The sequence below is a fragment of the Anas platyrhynchos genome, chromosome 15 (assembly GCF_047663525.1).
Source record: "Anas platyrhynchos isolate ZD024472 breed Pekin duck chromosome 15, IASCAAS_PekinDuck_T2T, whole genome shotgun sequence".
NCBI lineage: Eukaryota > Metazoa > Chordata > Aves > Anseriformes > Anatidae > Anas > Anas platyrhynchos.
This window is the reverse complement of record NC_092601.1, coordinates 9,365,307-9,384,493: the sequence shown is the minus strand read 5'-3', so window position 1 is coordinate 9,384,493 and position 19,187 is coordinate 9,365,307. Positions and strand designations below refer to the sequence as shown.

General features: G+C 38.4%; 1 protein-coding gene across 14 annotated transcripts in view; it reads right to left on the bottom strand.

Annotated features, from left to right (window-relative positions):
• KATNIP (katanin interacting protein) overlaps window positions 1-19,187 on the bottom strand; it is a 108,984-nt gene that overhangs the window by 68,047 nt on the left and 21,750 nt on the right. For 11 of the 14 annotated variants that reach the window (XR_011803642.1, XR_011803643.1, XR_011803644.1 and 8 more), the window contains 8 exons: window positions 17,036-17,118; window positions 15,989-16,123; window positions 12,425-12,686; window positions 8,281-8,430; window positions 6,128-6,291; window positions 4,388-4,497; window positions 3,826-3,940; window positions 1,739-1,942 (listed from right to left, as the gene is read on the bottom strand). Coding sequence is in view for 10 of the 14 variants with exons in the window: in XM_072023973.1 (XP_071880074.1) it covers window positions 1,739-1,942; window positions 3,826-3,940; window positions 4,388-4,497; window positions 6,128-6,291; window positions 8,281-8,430; window positions 12,425-12,686; window positions 15,989-16,123; window positions 17,036-17,118 (1,223 nt within the window). In the remaining 4 variants the exon portion in view is untranslated. The remainder of the gene's footprint in view (window positions 1-1,738; window positions 1,943-3,825; window positions 3,941-4,387; window positions 4,498-6,127; window positions 6,292-8,280; window positions 8,431-12,424; window positions 12,687-15,988; window positions 16,124-17,035; window positions 17,119-19,187) is intronic. The other 3 variants (XM_072023971.1, XM_072023976.1, XM_072023977.1) reach the window with 2 other exon arrangements.

Here is a 19,187-nt window from a genome sequence, read left to right as displayed (position 1 = left end):
GGATTAATAATTACATTACTACACAGTATATAACTATCCAGAAAGACTGAGAATCACAACTACTACTACTGACTGGAAACCAGCACAGAGCATGGCCTATAAACGAGACAAGGCATTTATGACACACAAACTACAACTTCCAGGAGACAGCAAGAAAGATGTTACAAGTAGAAATATTTGTCTGGAAGTAACATTCCATACTGAGTTTCAATTAACTTTTAGAGTATTACACATTTGCCCTCTTTCTATTTTCATTCACCCTGCAAGTCGAAGAGTATCACTAGCACAAAATGCACTAAAATTTGTACTTTTAAAAGACTAAGTCATTTAGTAAATTCAACCACTCATACTCATTTTTATTAGAATCCTAGCTCTGAAGTCCCACGGTGAGTTTTGAACACTTTATATCATCAGTATGTCAAAATACATACAGCGAATCCCAAGAACAACTGAAAATATGGCACTATGAAGAGCTATGAAGTTTTCTGATCTCTGCAGTAGCACCAGAATTTCACAGAATCACAGAACTGTAGGAGTTGAAGGGACCTCAAGAGATCATCGGGTCCAACCCCCTTGCTAAAGCAGTTTCCCTAGAGCAGGTTGCCCAGGTAGGTGTCCAGATGGACCTTTAATATCTCCAGAGAAGGAGACCCCAAAACCTCCCTGGGCAGCCAGTCCCAGTGCTCCATCACCCTCACCGTGAATTAGTTCTTTCACATGTTGGTGTGGAACTTTCTGTGCTCTATTTTGTTGCCATTGCCCCTTGTCCTGTCCCCACAAACCACTGAAAAGAAGTTGGCCAAATCCCTCTGTCTCCCACACTTAAGGGATTTATAGACATTGATAAAATCCCCTCTCAGTCTTTTCTCAAAGCTGAACACAGCCAGGTCTCTCAGCCTTTCCTCACAGGGGAGACAGTCCAGGACCTGTGTCATCTTTGTGGCCCTCCGCTGGTCTCTTTCCAGGAGATCCCTGCCTTTTTTGTACTGTATTTCATTTCAGTTATTGAGAGTGCATTGTCTTCAGTACGTAAAAGCACCTCATTTACTATCTAACAGGAGAACTATGAAGTAGTTTTCTTTACCACACCATACATTTTTCTTAATCTCTTGTTCAAAAGCACCTACCTAACCGTCCTTATTCTTCCACGGTCCTTCCCTAGGTAAAAGCATAACAAGGGGACAGGAGAAAAGAAGTACATTTCAGTCTTAAGTTTGCAGTCTTAAGTTTACTGAAATTCACATTTAATAACTGGAAGAAAAAGCAGTGAAGCTCCTATACCTTCAGATCACAAGTAGTACTTGGTTTAACAGCAGATGTAATGTAAAAAATGCAAAATTTCTTGTCTTTAAAGTTTTGTGATCTTGTTCTACGGATACTATAATTATATTACAATAGTTTAAAAACTGAATGTGTTCTTTCACCCAAGATAATATCACAGTGTTTATATATAAAGAGGCACAGATAAATGTGTCTCCCTCCAATTGCTAAATTAACGAAATCAAACAAATTAATCAAATTCTGTTCAAAAACATTATATCTGAATACCAACATCTTGTACAGGAAAGCTGGATTTGTTAATAATAAATTGCAATTTTTATGTTTTTAATTTTCAGATAGCTGTTCTGCAAGTCAGGTTCAAAATGAAATCATGCAATCAAACAAAAAACCTTAGCAATGGAATATTACAGAAATAGTAAAATAAGAAGTTGTTACATTCAGGACTAAGCTGTCTTACATTTAAGTTCTGATTGACCAAGCAGCACAAATCTCCTGGGTAGTCAGCATTTCGAATGTCCACATCATGAGGAGACACAAATATCTTTTCATGGCATAAATCAAAGAATTCCACTTCTCTCAAGCCAACATTTACTGGATTTCCCCAGTTCGAAAGAAGTTCCATAGTCACATAAATGGCATCTCGTACTTCCACACTTGTCATCTGGACCCAAATGAAATAGAACAATTTGATAAAACAACAAAGTCTGCAGCAACATGAAGACTGTTAATACTACAATGCTGACAATTCAGAAGCAAAATGTCTTTAAACACAAAGCTATCTGGATGATATTTAATCAATTATTCTGGACTCTAATAATTGTGTCCCACACCAACTAATAAACCTATAGCAGGATAAGAGAACAGAACTTATCACCCTCTTAGATTTCATCCACTCCAAACCTAAGGAGAAAACAGCTCTCTGTTTTGTCTTCTTCATTTGTCATTCTGATGAAAAGAGAAACCAGTTTTCTGCTCACAGAATAACACGTGAGCTGCGATTACAAACTATACTGTAAAACTTCAGGGTAAGAGTCAAAAACAGGAGGCATGAGCAACATGAATTATATTTTATGGCGTTTGAATTTTTCAAATATTGTTTATTAAACATTTTTGTCAATTCACATATTTGGAAAGAGTTACAAATATCACTATCGCAGAGACTGCAGGTTTCTAAGATACATTCTACTAGCAGAACTGTTTCCATCTTAAATTTTAAAAAAAAAAAAAAAAAAAAAACAACACACAATGTGCAGGTTTGTACAAGCCAGCACAAGCTCACTGATATTTGATGTTTTGCCTCCCACACGATGTGAGAGCATGAAGCATAGAGACAGCTAAACAACTTCCATATCTCTTGCCAATATGCAGTCCAATAGAACCAGACTACCAGGAGACAAGTGAAAGAAGGAATTTATATAGATAAGATCTCTAAAAGAGCAACTTCTGTTGAAGAACCTCTGCTATCCTTTGCTTTAGATCACCTTGATGATTAACAAAGGACCTTATTCTTACTGACTAACAAGCAGTAATCTGTTTTACTACACAAATTATAAGGTCTATTAAAAGCATGAATAAGCAGAGACCACCACACTACAACAGGCCTGCACCCAAGATAGCACCCATTAAATGTGCTGACATATTTTAGAAAGAGATGCATCAGATCACTATGGCTAAGTCATCCAAAATGTGTTAGAGCTCATGTAAGCTGGTAAACATCAGCATGTTCTCAGGAAAAACTGAGAAATTTCTCAGAGTACCAGCTGCTTTGACACTCTTGACTAAGAAGGTAAATAGTTTAGGTTTATTGCTGTGTAGTTTTACATTATCATTACGGAAGCAATGCTTTTCTACTACAACAAATATACTGAAGAAACAGATTTATTGATTATTAGGAATGAAAGTAACTGTTAGGAATGAAAGAAATTAAATGATTTAGATAAACAAAATAATCTGGTTACATGGATTTCTTGCAATGGCTCTATGGAATGAAGCCTGACAGCCTCTTAAAAATACCAAGAAGTTGGGACCCTCTTTAGGGATCTGAATATTTCATAATTTTCACCAGAGAAACACAAATTATGTTGCAAAATCATCACAAGGAGGAGTCAAGGATGTATCCAACACTAGAACGCAACTCTCAAGAGGAGAAAAGGCACCCTAAGTAAGATGAGAACATCAGTGGGGTCTTCAAAAAGCCCTACCACAGCAGAGAAGAAAACAACTATCACTTCCATAGCAGAAAGTGCTACACATAAACAGTTGTAGTAAATGTGAACTAAAGAGGTCCTTTATGTTCCCTTCTACCCTACAGACTACAAGAATTAAGTAATCCAAAGAGGTACCTACTAATAAGACGAGACAGAGAGCTGCTTTCTAAGGCTTTGGAGTGGACTGCAATTTAAGAGGATGATAAATTCTCTACTATTACCTTTCCATAGCTTTATTAGTTGATGTAAGGCAGAATTGGTGGAATGCAGATCATTCAATGCACTTGTATTTCAGTAGTACTGGCAAGGATCAGTTATGGTGCACATATACACAGACCTTCTCTCTTAAAATGGAATCTGCTTCAGATTTTTCATCAGAAAGGAATATTTCATTGTCACAAGCAGAATGGCTCTCAGTCTCCTGAAGGATTTTCAGAAGTTTCTGTTGTTGTCTGAAACACACATTCTTTTATATGTTATTTCCTTATAATTCTTGCATTTTTAAGAAATAGTTTCATTTGTGTGAAGGTGAAGAGATGATAGGATGAACCCACACAGCCCACAGAACAATCTCACATATACCCATGCTGAATGACAACTGTTGCAGCATCCCACCTTAGATACACACAGTCTAGTTAGAAGACTGGGCTCCAGTTCTCTGAAGCAGTCTGAGAAAGTAATACACAGGAAATACAAACAGAAGTACATGGTTAATACAGGCTGCTGGCAGTTCAGTTCTCTGATTCACAGCCATTAGCCCAAGGCTAAAACCTTCTCTATCTTTTTGTCAATACTTGCCCAAAATCTTGGGCATCTACAGATTATTGGGTGTGGTGGTGCCCAGTACTGAAAAATATCCCATCAGAAAAGGAAGCTAGCTTTAAAGGAAGTATACATACCTGCTTCCAAAAGGACAAATTCTCTGAACAGCTTCTGTGAGTGCAGCCCTTGCCTGACTTTTTTCTGAAGGTTCATCCATTGCAGAGAGAACAGATGAAACAGAAAACTCCTATGTAAGAAAAAAATAAACATTTCATTCACATTGTTCTCAGCTAATCTTAGCTAATCCGTAACTCTAAACACGTAGTTAAAACAGAGAAAAAGCCCATCAGTTTTTACAATGCTATAGGTTCTTTCTCTACCTGCACACCACTGCTTAAGTATACGCTGATCCCTTTGTTATTTTTCCTAAACATTTGCTGGTAGCTTCTGTTAGAGACAGAATACACAGCATGGTGAACAACTAGTCAGATGAGGAATGGCAGTCCTTCTGTTCTTAGGTCATTTCTATCTCTATGATTTTCGAAGACTAAGAGAACTTTAAAATGCTTAGAAGTGAATTACTTCTTCAATATTATGCATTGTTATACACCTAAATATCAAAGGCCAAGTTTTTACAATTCCTTAATTGTGTAGTAGAATTAAACTACTTCTGGAAGATCATTTAGGTCAGCTTCAGAACAGGGGGCTTTTGAAACTCCTTCTCAAGTGTCAAGGTAACGTTACATCTGTTTTAAATATTACTTCATTATTTTTTAAGAATAACAGTATTAGTCAGAACGCCAGCACGCAGATACTTATAGTTTTGTGATTTCTTTCCAATGAATGTTCTCACATAATGTATCTCAAAAACAGGAGAACTAAGATTGAAGAATTGACCTAGATTGCAACAACACCATGTTTAAAGTATTCACCTAAAATAAAAGAACATTTTATCCTTGGCTCCTGACCAAAACTCCCCAGAAACTTATTGTTGACTCAGAGATGACAGTGGATACAGATTCACCATAGCATTATCTCACAAATTCAGGGACAACATTTTAGGTTAAAGCAGTGCTGTCTCAGAATTCAAATGAGTAAATCCAAAAGGCAATACGCACATCTCTTTTCCTTCCTGTATATGTGGGGGTCCCAAACACCAAACTAGAAGCAGACTTTAAATCCATGAACACTGTCCAAAACAGGCAGTTCTGTAAATTTCAGTTTATGCCCAAATTTCTTTATCTACTTTCTTTTTGTTAAGAGAATCGAGGTATTATTACACCTAATGATCAGCTAGGACAATCAGGACAAACTTCCCAATTCTTTGTCTAAACAAGGAATAATAGTCAGATCTGAATCTGAAAGGAGTAGATTTTCACTTATTTCCTTGTTTATTTAAGAATTTTTTAATTGCCTTTGGTAAGAGATATACACAAATTGCATACCTTATAATCTGCATATGTATTAATAGGAAACTGTGCCCATATGAATGAGTTCAGTAGGAAGGTAGGATTTATTGGCATGGAAGTAACGTATTATGTTGCTTAAGAAGCTTCCAGAAAGAGAACTGTTCAAATGGGTCTGTAGCTGTGTATTTGACTGTATAGACATATCATGTGACTGGTCTATCACTTGTGTGGTGATCCATAAAATTAAGAGTGCATTACGGGATGGTATCCCAAGGAAGCAGATTTAAAAAACAAAACAAAACAAAGACCCCGTATGGAATAACAATACAAATCCAACTAGAGTTGAGAGACATCGCCATTCATCCTTACACAACCTTATAATTATGTACGCATTTTAGGATTATAATTCATGTTTAAGGAAAGAATGTCTTTTTTTTTGTACTTGATCAAACATCAATTTTGCCATACCTTTTGAGGATTTGTGGAAACAGACTGTCTTTGCAAATCTCTCTGCAAGACTTCATTTTCAATTTGCATAGCCTTAACCACAGCTGAAACAGAGAGATCAGAATCCTTCTCACACACATTCTTTCGAGCTGATGAAAGTGGTCTTTCTGGTCGACTTAATGGTCCTGCCAAAAGAAGGAATGGGTCCAGCCATACAGATATGGAACATTACAACAGCATACATTTGAAACATCCACTTCAGTTACTGAAACAGAGCTATGTTAATAGTTGGGGTATTTCCTGGGTAATTCAGCTGTTTTGGAGGAATCCAAAGACTCTTCTAAAAAAAAAAAAAAAAGCACCACAAAGCAGTTCACTCACCCTCCCTCCCACCCAGGATGAGGAGAGGGAATCAAAAAAAAGTGAAAGCTTTGAGATAAAGACAGTTTATTGGGACAGAAAAGAAAGGAAAATAATAATGATAAGAGTACTACTACTACTAACATGTACAAAAACAAGTGATGCACAATGCAATTGCTCACCACCTGCTGACCGATGCCCAGCCTATCCCTGTACAGCAGTTTTCCCCCACCCTGGCCAGCCCCCCCATATTAATTGTTCAGCATGACATTATATGGCATGGAATACCCCTTTGGCCAGCTGGGGTCAGCTGTCCTGAGTCTGTCCCCACCCAGCTCCTGCTGCACCCCCAGCCTGCCCACTGGCAGGACAATGTGAGAAGCTGAAATGTCCTTGGCTTAGTGTAAGCACTGTTTTGCAATAACTAAAATATCAGTGTGGTATCAACATTATTCTCATCCTAAATCCCAAACACAGCACCATTCCAGCTACTAAGAGGAAAATTAACTCTATCCTAGCCGAAACCAGGACACAAAACCGAGTATGACCTTACCAACTAAGTAGTCAAAAATGCCCAAACACACACCCATCTTCCCAAACACACGACAGAAAAATAGAAATATCACAGCCTGGAAACAGATTTATGGGTTTAGAGGAGAAGAAAATAAAGTTTGTTATTTACACTTGCTTTTTTTAAGGAAAAAAAAAAAAAAGAGAAGTGAGATTTGGATACATTAATACCTTACACCATCTTCAGGTGTAGAACCAAGTCCTTTTTATTCTGCCTGCAGTCCATCAACTAGCGTGACTGATGAGGATTGTTTCTTGTTTAGAATCTGTTATGTTTATCTGTCAGGTTTGCAGCTGTATATTTTGTTTATGACTTTCCCCTTTTCCTTAGGATCCCATTTGACAAGATCCTCGATCAGATCCCTTACTGAATTAAACATTCCCCCATTCCACATGCCCTTATCAGTTAGTGTGACTGACTAGGTTTGGTTCTTTCTGCCTCCCTTATTTGCCAGTCTGGTTTGTGTCTCCGTATGTTGTTTATGTATCCCTCATCTGCTTACTAGAAGGAAAATGAGGAAAAAAAGAGAAAAGATGATATTGTAAAAGGTCCCTAACCAGACACCCTTACAGAAGCAGTGACTCTCTCCTTCCACATGCAGTTACACAGGTGGGCACAAAGAATGGGACAGGACACCAGTATCACAGCACAGTACCGTTTTAGACATGCGCATTACTAAATTTTGATTCCATTCCACTACTCCTGCAATATTTGCTGAAGATGATATTAGCACCATTTACTGTTATGCTCTACTGTGCTTAAGTGCTGTCCTTGCACCCATCTATCATTTGTCTACCCAAAGCAGCAAGAAAGCTGTTTTTTTCTGCTGTGGGAAAACCATGTTCATTTCCTGCTGTAAATGCATTGTGTTAGTCTTTCAACAAGGGGTAAATTCCTGATTTTAGGACACACTTCTGTTAATACCATAAGGAATAGATCTCCATCAGGAAAATAAGAAACACAGAGCAAGTACAAGGAACAAAAGGAAAACAAAGTCTTATGGTGCGGAAGCAAAAAGAGAAGGAAGGTAATAAAGATACGTCAGAAGACCAAAGCGTACAAGCTCTAGACTTTCTCACAGTTTTACAAAAGTTAAAATTCCCGAGGTACTAAAAACAACACAAAAAGACAACAGCTAAGAAAAATTTCATTATGACAGATGTGCGCTGAAATTACACCCAAACCAATGGGGAAAAAAGCATGAAAACTCTCCTTATTGACATTATATATTCTTATTTCTTACTATAGCAAATTCTTTCATGTCTTTCCAGCTGCAAGGACTCAGCAGAGAGTGGCCGACTGATTTTATTTTTTACCACAACTGGTCTGACAGGAATGTACATTTCAGCATTATCTTTTCTTTTTGCTGAGAGAACTCGTACTGGCTTCATTTCTGCAAGATAATAAGGAAACAGGAAAAAAAAAATCAACTTCAGAGATATTTAGGAACAGTCAGACAGGAAAAATTTATTGGACCTTAAATACTAAAGTTTTGCCACTTTAATTATGCTGGCATAGGTAAAGTGATAACCCATATCCTTCCTTCCTTTTACTGACACGATTCTATTGATGTATTAATACATATGCATGGCTTGCACTGACCTAGTGAAACAAAATAAAATATTTCACTGTGAAGTATGTTAGACCAGTATATCCTGACTGCAGCAGGTATTTTTCAGCATTACTGAAAAAAAAAAAAAAAAAAAAAAAAAAGCACAAGAAACCAAGTCATTCATTAATATAGTTGTACCAAAAAATATCTTTAAACTGTCTTATTAAGAAGTTCCAAAGTGGGAGAGGGTTACCTAGTGCATTTCATAAGAACAGTTATCTACTCTTTCATTTGAGAATTATTAACAATTCCTTTGCTTGCATCACAGCTTTGAAACTTCTCACTAGAAAAAATAAAATCACATATCTTGTTCACGCTGTCACTGCGCCCCTTGTTCCTCTCCTGTCTTCTGCTGCTGCCTTTCCACACACTTTACTCATTTCCATGATATTAAGAAGAGCAAAAGAACACTCCTTTACTCAATTCATGCAAAGATTTTTCCTCTCTAGTTGACCAATTAACTATGGATGAAGAAAAAAAAAAAAAAAAAAAGAACAATGGAACAATGAATGTACCTGAAATAGGTTGGGAAACTAAGTCTGGTTTCTGCCTGAACTTTCTACTTTTAACAAGCTAATTGTCTGTGAGATCTAGTGACTGGTTCTGGGCTTAGACACTGAGGTCTCCAAATAAGACCTGATGGGGTTGGGGGGTAGGGAGGGGAGTAGCTAAAAATCCATCTGGCAAATTGACAGATCTACAACCAAGCTTAAATAGCACATGCTATGATAACGGGCATCCAGCACCCAAAAATGTGAAATGGAGGAAGCTGAGACTAGGAAAATTTGGCTGCTCTGATTACTGCAAAAACAGTTCCAAAATATACTTTCAAAAGTCTCTTGAGAAATCTCAGTCTGAGACAATTGTTGTTCAGGTGTCTAGACCTGGTGATGCAAGTGGGTTTACCAGGGCTATATCTTGGTTATCCCTGAAGAAAAAAAAAAAAAAAATTAAACATAGAGCCCCAGAAAATGGAAGAAATCAAAGAAGGACAATAAATTTCTGTTTACATCTCCCCACACATGCCAGAGCCAGCAGAGCTGCTCTGACAGTGAATAAGTCTGCATGAGAATCTTCAACAATAAAGTAACGGGAAAGCAAAACATAAGGAAGTCACATCAAAGGAGCAGCACAAGAACCTGCCTGACAGTGGCCAGACGAGGGCACACTCTGAGCACACTCAGGGTAACACTCTCCTCAACAAACACTGACCAGCCCTTTAAGGACTTCTTGGACAGGAAGATGCATGTAAAACATTTTTAACAAACAACAGTGTCCCTATCATCTTCCATGAAGTTGTGTAAATCTTTCTTGAATGCACTTAAAATTTGGCCGTCACATCATTTGGCACTGGGATCTACAATTTATTTGTATTTGCTTTAGACCTGCTGCCTGAAAACATCATTGCTGCTCTCAGTCCTTGCATTACAAGTGAAAGTGATTAATATCCTAGCACCATATGCTATTTTATAGAGCTCAGTCCAATCCCTTCTGCATTTCTACAATCAAACATCTCTTTTCACAATGAAAAATTATTGCTTCCTTTGTTACTCCTTGCATAAAAATTTCTGTTGTATTCCAGTTTACAATTGTTACACTCCACTGTACCTTTTACATTTAGAAAAGCCTTGATTCCTTTCAATCAAGTCCACTCGAATGCTAATTAAGCTGGAGACCTGGTATGTTCTCCAACCTTAGTGCTCAGTAAAGCACAACACATGGGCTTGGTTGGAGGACAGACGGAGCCCAGGGTCATCACAGCAGTGAAATAGATCTTCAAGTAAAAGCAGAACCAATGAAACTTCTGCAACTTCCCATTAGGAAGAAAAAAAGGAAAAAAAAAAAGCAGATGAGGTATTCTGGGGGGTGGAGGAGATCATAGTTCAGTGCCTTAGAAATATTAAACTTACCTGGAACATGAGAATCATCTTAAGATGATGCACTTGCATCAAATACATGTATGCACACCTGATAAGTGCATATTACAAACAGGATGGATGAAGAGACAAGCAGTTTTGGTACCCCTAACCCCATCATGATACAACACCTCCAGAAAAGCCTTGAAGCTTTATGTGATGTGGATTCTCTGAGACAATCCCAAGGAATTTCAGAAAGAAAGCCAATCTGATGAAGGGATGTTGGATAGCAGAAACAAAGAGACTTTACAAATAAAATGGGTGAAGAATGAGGAGTTAAAATGTCGGCACAAGTTTTAGATAGCATTTTTAAAGAGCTATTTTTTCAACCATGGCAAACATTTGTGCTAATAAAAATAAACAGTAAAGACCTATCATGTGAAACAAAGTGAGCTACTGAGGAAGCAATAAGAGAAATTTCTGAGTGGAAAACCATGATTCTGAATCAGTGGAAAAGGCAGCTGAGAAGAACTGAGCTTCCCTGGTATACACTTATTCATACACAGTCCTGCAAAAAGCACATTAAGAAACAAAACAGGAAGTTGTCAGATACTACTAATACAGAAATACTCTGCCATTGGAGTATTAGTCTGCAACAACATTACCATTTTGTTTGTTTTTAAGTGTTAACAGTATATCAAACAAATTTTCCTGAACACCTGGAATTCATTCACAGAAATGCAAGGTCGCGTACTGTACAGGTTCAGACTGGGTGATGCAGTCATTCGCTCTGATTTATATCATTATGTAAAAGCTGGACCTATAGCCCAGGAACCAGAGAGAGTGTCTACTGTATGCCTTCTGTATTCAGAAGCAAGTATTTATTTGTCAAAAACAGTTAAGCTTTTCTGCATATTACTTTCACTGTAACATAATACAGAAACTAATTTTATGGTTTTTTGTGTTTTTTTTTTTGTGTTGTTGTTGTTGTTATTTTTTCCTCCCCATGTTGGTCCTGAAACCTGCATCCCTGAGGACTTTAAACTCATTAGTGCAACCTTGAAAGAAAAGCTGGTCTAGAAGGCTGAAGCTACAGCTGGAAGTACTGCTGTCAACACTGAGAAGCCATGTACGCCTACAGCCTCAGTTGTCTTTCCTCTAGCAAACAGCACAGCAAATCCCAGCGTACAGCTCCCTTGGGCATAACAGATCCCTACCAGATGAGAACAAATAACCAGCTATGTTATGATCTCATCCCTGACAGCAGCAAGGAATATAGAACAGGGAGGAATATAGAATATATGGTGCAATTCTTCACCATGCTGAAGCTTGCAGCTAGCTCATAAAGTACAATGAATTTGCTACCCATTAATTTGTTAAAACTGCTCCTGAAGCCATCAATACATTTTACCTTCTAAATACCCTATGGCAATGATTGTCATATTTATTTACCCACCACTATTATAGGATGTCTATCCATATATACATACAAATTGAATGTTGTACCTCTGAATTTAACTATACACAGACTCAATGTGGGCTCTGGGACTATGAGAAACAGGTTTTAATCTTTGTATCTTTATAATCTATTAATTTATACTTAAAAAAAAACAAAAAAAAAAAAAAACACATTTCAATAAGGACATATAGTAAGAGAAGAGCCTCTATCAAAAGTCTACCCAGAGACATAACACAAACCTGGCTGGTTCTGTACGCTACCCAGGAAGGAATAGAGGCAAGTAGGGGTGCACACTTGCTTAAAGAAAGCAAGGACACTACACTGGTATGACACCTTTCCAGCACGTGATTGTGGACATTGGTATTTTGAATTACAGCACAAACCTGTAGTGATTCCCTTAAAAACAACGCTGTCAAAGAATTCTTACAATACTGTAGTAGTATAACACACAGAGACTTACTACTTTGATCCTGCTTGTACTCCAGCACAGTAACAGCACCAGAATCAAGGCCAGAGCATCTCCCAGCATCCTGATCTTCAGAAGCTTCTTTCTGCAATGATCTACTGCTATGCAACTGAAGGCCTTCTAAGCTTGTGGATGTTTCCTCAGTAGAAGATGGTTCTGAAATCACTTCTTCAACAGAGTCATAATCCTCACTAACAGAGTCTTCTTCTTCCATCTTTTTCTCTTCTACACTGACTTGCAAGCTGTTTTTCAGTTTCTGATACAATTCAGACAAACAAGTTGTCAGGAAAGCTCAAACATTTATTTTAACATAAACCAATGTGGCTGACTCTTCCTCCCCTAGGAGAAAGAAAAATCTTCTCATGAACTCAGAGCCATGATGTAGTTAAAGATATTCATATTCCTATGTCATGTCTTCATTTCCCTGGTGAAGACATGTAAAGAAAAATCATCCTACATCTCCAATGTACTTTCTTGTCAGAGTCCTTGCAGGGAAATTCTGTAGGCTAAGGAATTTTTGTGCAAAACCAATTTTTAGGAGTAAGTTAAAAACAGGAGGTAAGTAATGGAGAAGGCAAGGACACACATTTTTCCAGCTTTACACCATGTCAGACCCGGAGGCAGTAGGCACAAACTGGAGCACAAGAGGTTCCCTCTGAGCACCAGGAGGCACTTTGTGCTGTGCAGGTGTCGGAGCCCAGAGCCCTGGCACAGGTTGCCCACAGAGGCTGTGGAGTTTACTCCTTGGAGATCTCCCAAAGCCACATGGGCCTGGGCCGCCTGCTCAGGCTAGGGGTGGGGGGTGCGCAGATGGGCCCAGGGGGACCTCCAGCCTCAGCCATGCTGTGAGTCCGCAACAGCAAGATCTCTTAAGTAATTTAATATGTGATAATATGCATGTACATATCTGTACTTGAAAAAGCAGTAGAAAAGACATAGTCTGATGAACTAAGCTTCCAATTTGCAAAGAGATTTTGAATTGGACCCACAGCAAGAGGATTTTATGCAAAAAATAATTTACTGTGGAAAAACTGCCCATCTTCTCACAGCATGTGCCACAAACAGCATAAATAATGCTGGGGAGCCTTTTATTCTTACGAATGTAAAAGGCAAAGATCTTGCCTATCTTAAATCTACTTTTCCTACCTTTGTTGTTATTGTTTCAATAGAAGTATAGGTAAGCAAACAGTATGAGTAGAATGAAAACTGGAAGCTATGTGAGGTACAAATGAACCATGATAATGTATGTTCAGCTTGTAATGAAAGCTTCAAGCTGCTCTCCTGTTACAAATTACATTTGTTAGAAAAGCCGCATTGACAGAAACATATTACAAAGAACAGACAAACCTAGGTTCAAAAAGAGGGTCTATAAGCAACCTAGAGTTTGATATTAAGCATATTTCCAGCTGTTTGACAGGGAATTGTGGGGGCTTTCTTTTAACTTATAAGCAAATTTAATGAGGTTTTAAGATATTCAAGAGAACACACTACAACTTCAGGAAAACCAGAATTATTTCCTCCTGGGATACAAACAGTAAGTGGAGTTTTGGGTTAAAATTAAAAGATTACTACTTACACTTTAACGATTATAAAAATACATTACTGTAAGCAATTTTGTGTTTTGTAGAGCAAAAAATACATCATAAGCTCAAAAGCAGTACAGGAAAGGTAGAAAGAAGCAGAAAAAGGTAGTCTGGTTTTCTAACATTCCATTGTTAAAGACATGAAGTGTACATACGCTAAGATTGTATACATGTGTGGAACTGGAAGCTACAGGTGTAAAAAAAACAGAGAAAAACCTTAAGACATGTAGTGAGATATTCATCAGCCTTCATAATGTGACCTGCTAGACTCAAGTCTTCTGTTACAGCAGTTTTGAAACTCAAATTAATACTGTTAAACATCTTAAATACTGTGTCACCTCCTCTTCTGAATATATTAGCTTAGCAATTTCTGTTTTGGAAAGAGCTTCTCATCTTTTAATGATGGTATGTGCTGGACTAGGGCATGACGGGGGAAGGCAAAGGAGCAGAGAAGGGAGAAGGCAGTGAAATTCCATCTACTTGTTTGCTAATTAAGATCATTGTTGATTTAGCAGCTAGTCCAAGCGTTTTCTGGATATGCCAAACCTCAAAAAACATTTCTTCAGACTCACAGAATCCTGACTTGTGAAAAATGTTTCACGATTTACAATGCAGTCATCCACAAACAGCTGAGCAGGAATCACAAAACAAAGAAATAAAAATTAATAATGAAAGATAAAGAGACTCATGACCAAAGACATCATGAGTCACGAGATTCAACAACAAGGCAAACTGTGAGAGAAATTAGCAAATCTGCAAGTTAACTATGTTTCCCCAAAGGAACATTATAAATAACAATATAGTCACATGGACTTTTACCTCTAGAGCTTCATCAAGATCAGAGACAAAATCAGAGACAGAACTGAGCATACACAAGCATACAGAGCTTATTGCTGTTTACTGCTTTTTTAGATCAGACTGTGGGTAAAAGCCACCAATGAACGGCCTTACTAGTCACACAGTCAAAGAGATTGGCCTGGGGCTTACTCAGCTTACTCCATATCTACAGTCAATTAGCAGTTGTCACCAGCTGATGCAGGCATGGACCTCACACACTGCAAAAAGGTCGAACAGCTACATTTCAAGTGCCTACCACCCAGAACCTGAGCTGCCATATGATCAGAGTGAATGATGTATTCATGAGTTCACGGTGCCAGTCTGAACTGGTCCAGAGAGGGTTAGGCCTTGACTGATATGAGCATCAAGTGTGCGGAGTGTCATAAAAGAAAAATCTTAAAATAGAAATCACTGTCTACATATTATACCCACACTACTTATTAAGTAAACTTTTAATTAAATGTTCCTGAGTAGAAAATGGGAGTAGGGATGATCTTATTTGGAAAGGCAACCCTTATAAGGGTAGCCTATCTGAAGATTCAGTTGCTTTGCTCTGATAGTTGCAACATAATCCTTGCAGCTCCTGGTGAGTAAACACTAAGCAGATCCTTAAGGTGAGCTAAAGTGCCACGTGGTTAAGAGCAGGTCATTATTTCATTTCTTACTATTGTTTCAAAAATCAAGTAATTTAGTTCCCTAAAGGAACATTCTATAAATGTAAGCTTAGTTTAAGGCTCTTTAAATAGTGTTCAGTGTTAAGACTAAATTCAGTTTGATAGAGCAAGTCTGGATTACATTAGGCTTCTTCTAACATGGATTCCCCAAAATCTGCAGGCTGCCAATCTGTTGGTTGTAGCCTGGTAGCAGAGATCAAACATCTTGGGGACAGAAATCAGCTATAGCTAGTTTCAGCCGTTACCAGCCTGCAGAAGGGACAGAGGAGGATTCAGACTTTCAAACTTAAGATACCACATTATATGTAGTACATCCCTGAATCCTTATCCAATATTATATCCTACAGTACCTACTGTCAATACTATATACTGGGTTTGCATGCTCTAGTCAATACTAATACTTGGCCCCACTCGCATTTCAATTGACACTTCCATAAACTATAGAAGGCAACTGCTAATTGTACCTGAGAGTAATGGAGAGGATCATCACTATTTCTCTCCAGGCTCAAGCTTTCATAAGGTTCAAAATCCTCAGAGTATTCCAGAGGAGGTTTAATGCAGAGTTTAGTCCCCCTTTCTGTTTTAATCTCCACAGTTTTCTGTTAAAAGAAACATGCAAAGAAATTAGACATCTTTAGTGCCATCAGCAGTACAAAACGAGTAATAATCTTTTACATAATGATATTAAGATTGAGCAATCCTTTTCCCCTCTGTTCCATGGAAGGTTTCTGTCCTCTCTCAGCTCACCTTTGGGCCCTTGCATTATTGTTTGATGTGTACAGTGCCCCAGTTGAACTCCATACCTGCTGCAGTCCCTGGAGTACACATCATGGTCATGCCCAGCACACATCATTTGTTTGGAACCAAACCCAATTCCCATTGGGGTTCACTTTCTCACCTCAACAAGTGAAAAAATGATAAGAGTAGAGATATAGCAATCAACAGAACAGCTGAAGTGGAATCGCTTAAAGCACAGGCACGTACAGAAGTGCTGGCAGAATAACCTCCTGGGGAAAGCCCTCAAGCCTGCTCTGGTGAATTTGCACACATAAGTGCCTCTCTGAAATGTCACTGTGCTAATGGAGAACAAACAGAAAGAATTACAGGTGTGTGTCCAGTTACAGGCTACAGCGTCACCAGGGTCAGAGATGTATGAACCATATCCCACCACAGCTGGAGTACTGTCATGGAGAGAGGCTCTTTGAGAAGGACAGGCTGAGTAGGTGAGGAGTAGTCATCCTTTAAGTGAGATACTAAAGTGTCTTGTAAAGGATGTCACTGAACCCAAACCAATGAGATTTGTCACTTTAGGCTTCAAAGAAGACACAAAACTGGTCAGAGTATCATTTCATGTTGTCACCCAGTATCCAGACTAAACCAAGTTTCTGATTCTATGAGAATCTCAAAGCATATAAACTGCCAACCCTCCACTAATTGCAATCAATTTCCCACAAAATTATTTGTGATGTAAGAATTAGTTCAAAGATGCATTACTTCAAACTGCTTCTTACCTGAAGCCATCCTTTGCGTTGTATTTTGCTTGGTGCAGTCTGTGTGCTGCGTTCTTGCAACTCACTCGCTTTTAGCTGGGCTGCTAAGAAGAATTAGAAGATGGGAAGCAGAAATACAATATTTGAGGATACATACTTTATTTCACATTATTTTTCCCCCCAGATGAAGAGTGAAGAATATATCTTTGATATGAGAGTAACATTAACAACTGAAAAGGCATTCCACTTCAAATACTGGCTAGTTATGTACTAGTAGCAAGAGTTTTGAATCTCTTTGGGGATAAATCACCCTCACACATATTCAAGAGAATAAATTGCCTAAAACTATGTTAGCACAACAGCATGCACAGCCCCACATTCACTGATATGAAGTACAGAAATTTGTTCTAGCATAGGTGTGCACACCATTCCTGCTCTTAGCTGGGTATATGGTAAAGTGAAGCTGAAGGCAGACTTTGATAGACAGGGCCCTGATGAAGAACAGATGTTGTGCTGGGTTTACAAAGGGATTTTGTACGTACATTTATTCTCAAACTAAGACAACGTACTGAGGTACTGGCAGATTAAACACAATGTATTGGACATTTAACATACTGTGCAAAGAAGCATTCTTCATGGACAAGTCAGACACAAAGGAAAAACAATCATCTTCCTTCATTTCTAAGGTGAGGGAGAGTTGGTATCAAAACTTTGGTGAAAATTCTTTGTATGGTCAAGCAGAACAAAAGGTCCCTGTACTGGAAATAGTCCCAACTTACAGCACAGCAATGGATTTTTGAAAAGATGCTTTTACTGAGACACAAAGATGCACATCTTGCAGGTCACATCAGCATCCTCAACAGAACAAGGACATCATCAACACTCTCAGTACAATCCTAAATAAAGGCATCTCATTTCCTATGTCCAAGACAGATTTACAGCTTCCATTTCTTTTCAGTGGAGAAAAATAGCTGATGCAAAACCCGTCTTCTTTAAGCCATAATTGAGTGGTCATCTTAAGCCAGCAGAAACTGGCACAACCAATAAAAGAAGCAGCATTCCTACCAAGGTGATAGAATCACAAGATTTACATTGGAAGGGACCTCTAGAGGTCACCTAGTCCAACCTTTCATTCAAAGCAGGATTTACTTCAAAATTAGATTAGGTTCTTCATTCCCAACTCTCAACGCTGCATTTTCTTTTTTGGGTTGGACAACCCTACATTGCACCTGTGCAGTGAACCGTTCAGAAAATTTATCAGCAAGATTTAACTGAGGAAGAATAGAAAACAAAGATTACTTTTAATTTAGTCACTTGTACTTTCTGGTTGTCCACAATTGTACAAACGCTAGCACAAGCATGTAGGAGGGAACAGCAAGAGGTAGTACAACAATGCAGGCTTAGGTCAATTTCGAGTGATCATAAAACTACAGAGCAAGATGATCAAAGGCTTGTTCTGTTGCCTCTACACAAAGTACTTATTCACTCCCAGAGGCCTGAAACAGGGCAGAGAAGAAAGGGAATGGATTGTTCCAGGGAGGAAATAAGATTCCTGACATCTTGTCTTGTAAAACATCCCTTCCAACTATAGCTCCTGTTACACTGTTAGGCTAATCCTAGATAACTCCAACTATACCTCGCAGTCATCAGCATTGGGGCTGACTGCTTTGGGGCTCCTCAGGCACCAAGGGTGATCTGTCCTGAGATTACAATGCTAGAAGCATGGTCTGATTTGGTCACTGCTTTGGACAAAAGTGGAAACACTTTTACCATTCAGTTCTTAAGCAATCCTTATTTTCTAAGCAAGTGCCCAGAAGGTCATCATGTATGGTACAAGCATAAATAAGAAAAGGGGACAGGGTAGAACTCATGCCACCAGTGCTGGTTCTCAGAATTGAGTATTTTGTGATGGATTCCTGTGACCAAATCCAAGCCACTAAAGTACAGTAGTTCAAAACCCAAGTAGAAGATGATGCAACTGAGTCACATACACTAAAGAGATGTTTGCAATGGAGGCAAAAACATTCTTCCCATGGGATGGATAGAATATGAATACAAACTATTACCTGTTTCAGCACACAAAATAGGTCCACTGTTGTCATTCCCTAGTAGGAGTATCTTTGGAGACTCAAGCTGACAGTGCCTACTATTATAGTAGCCAAGGACTGAGTAG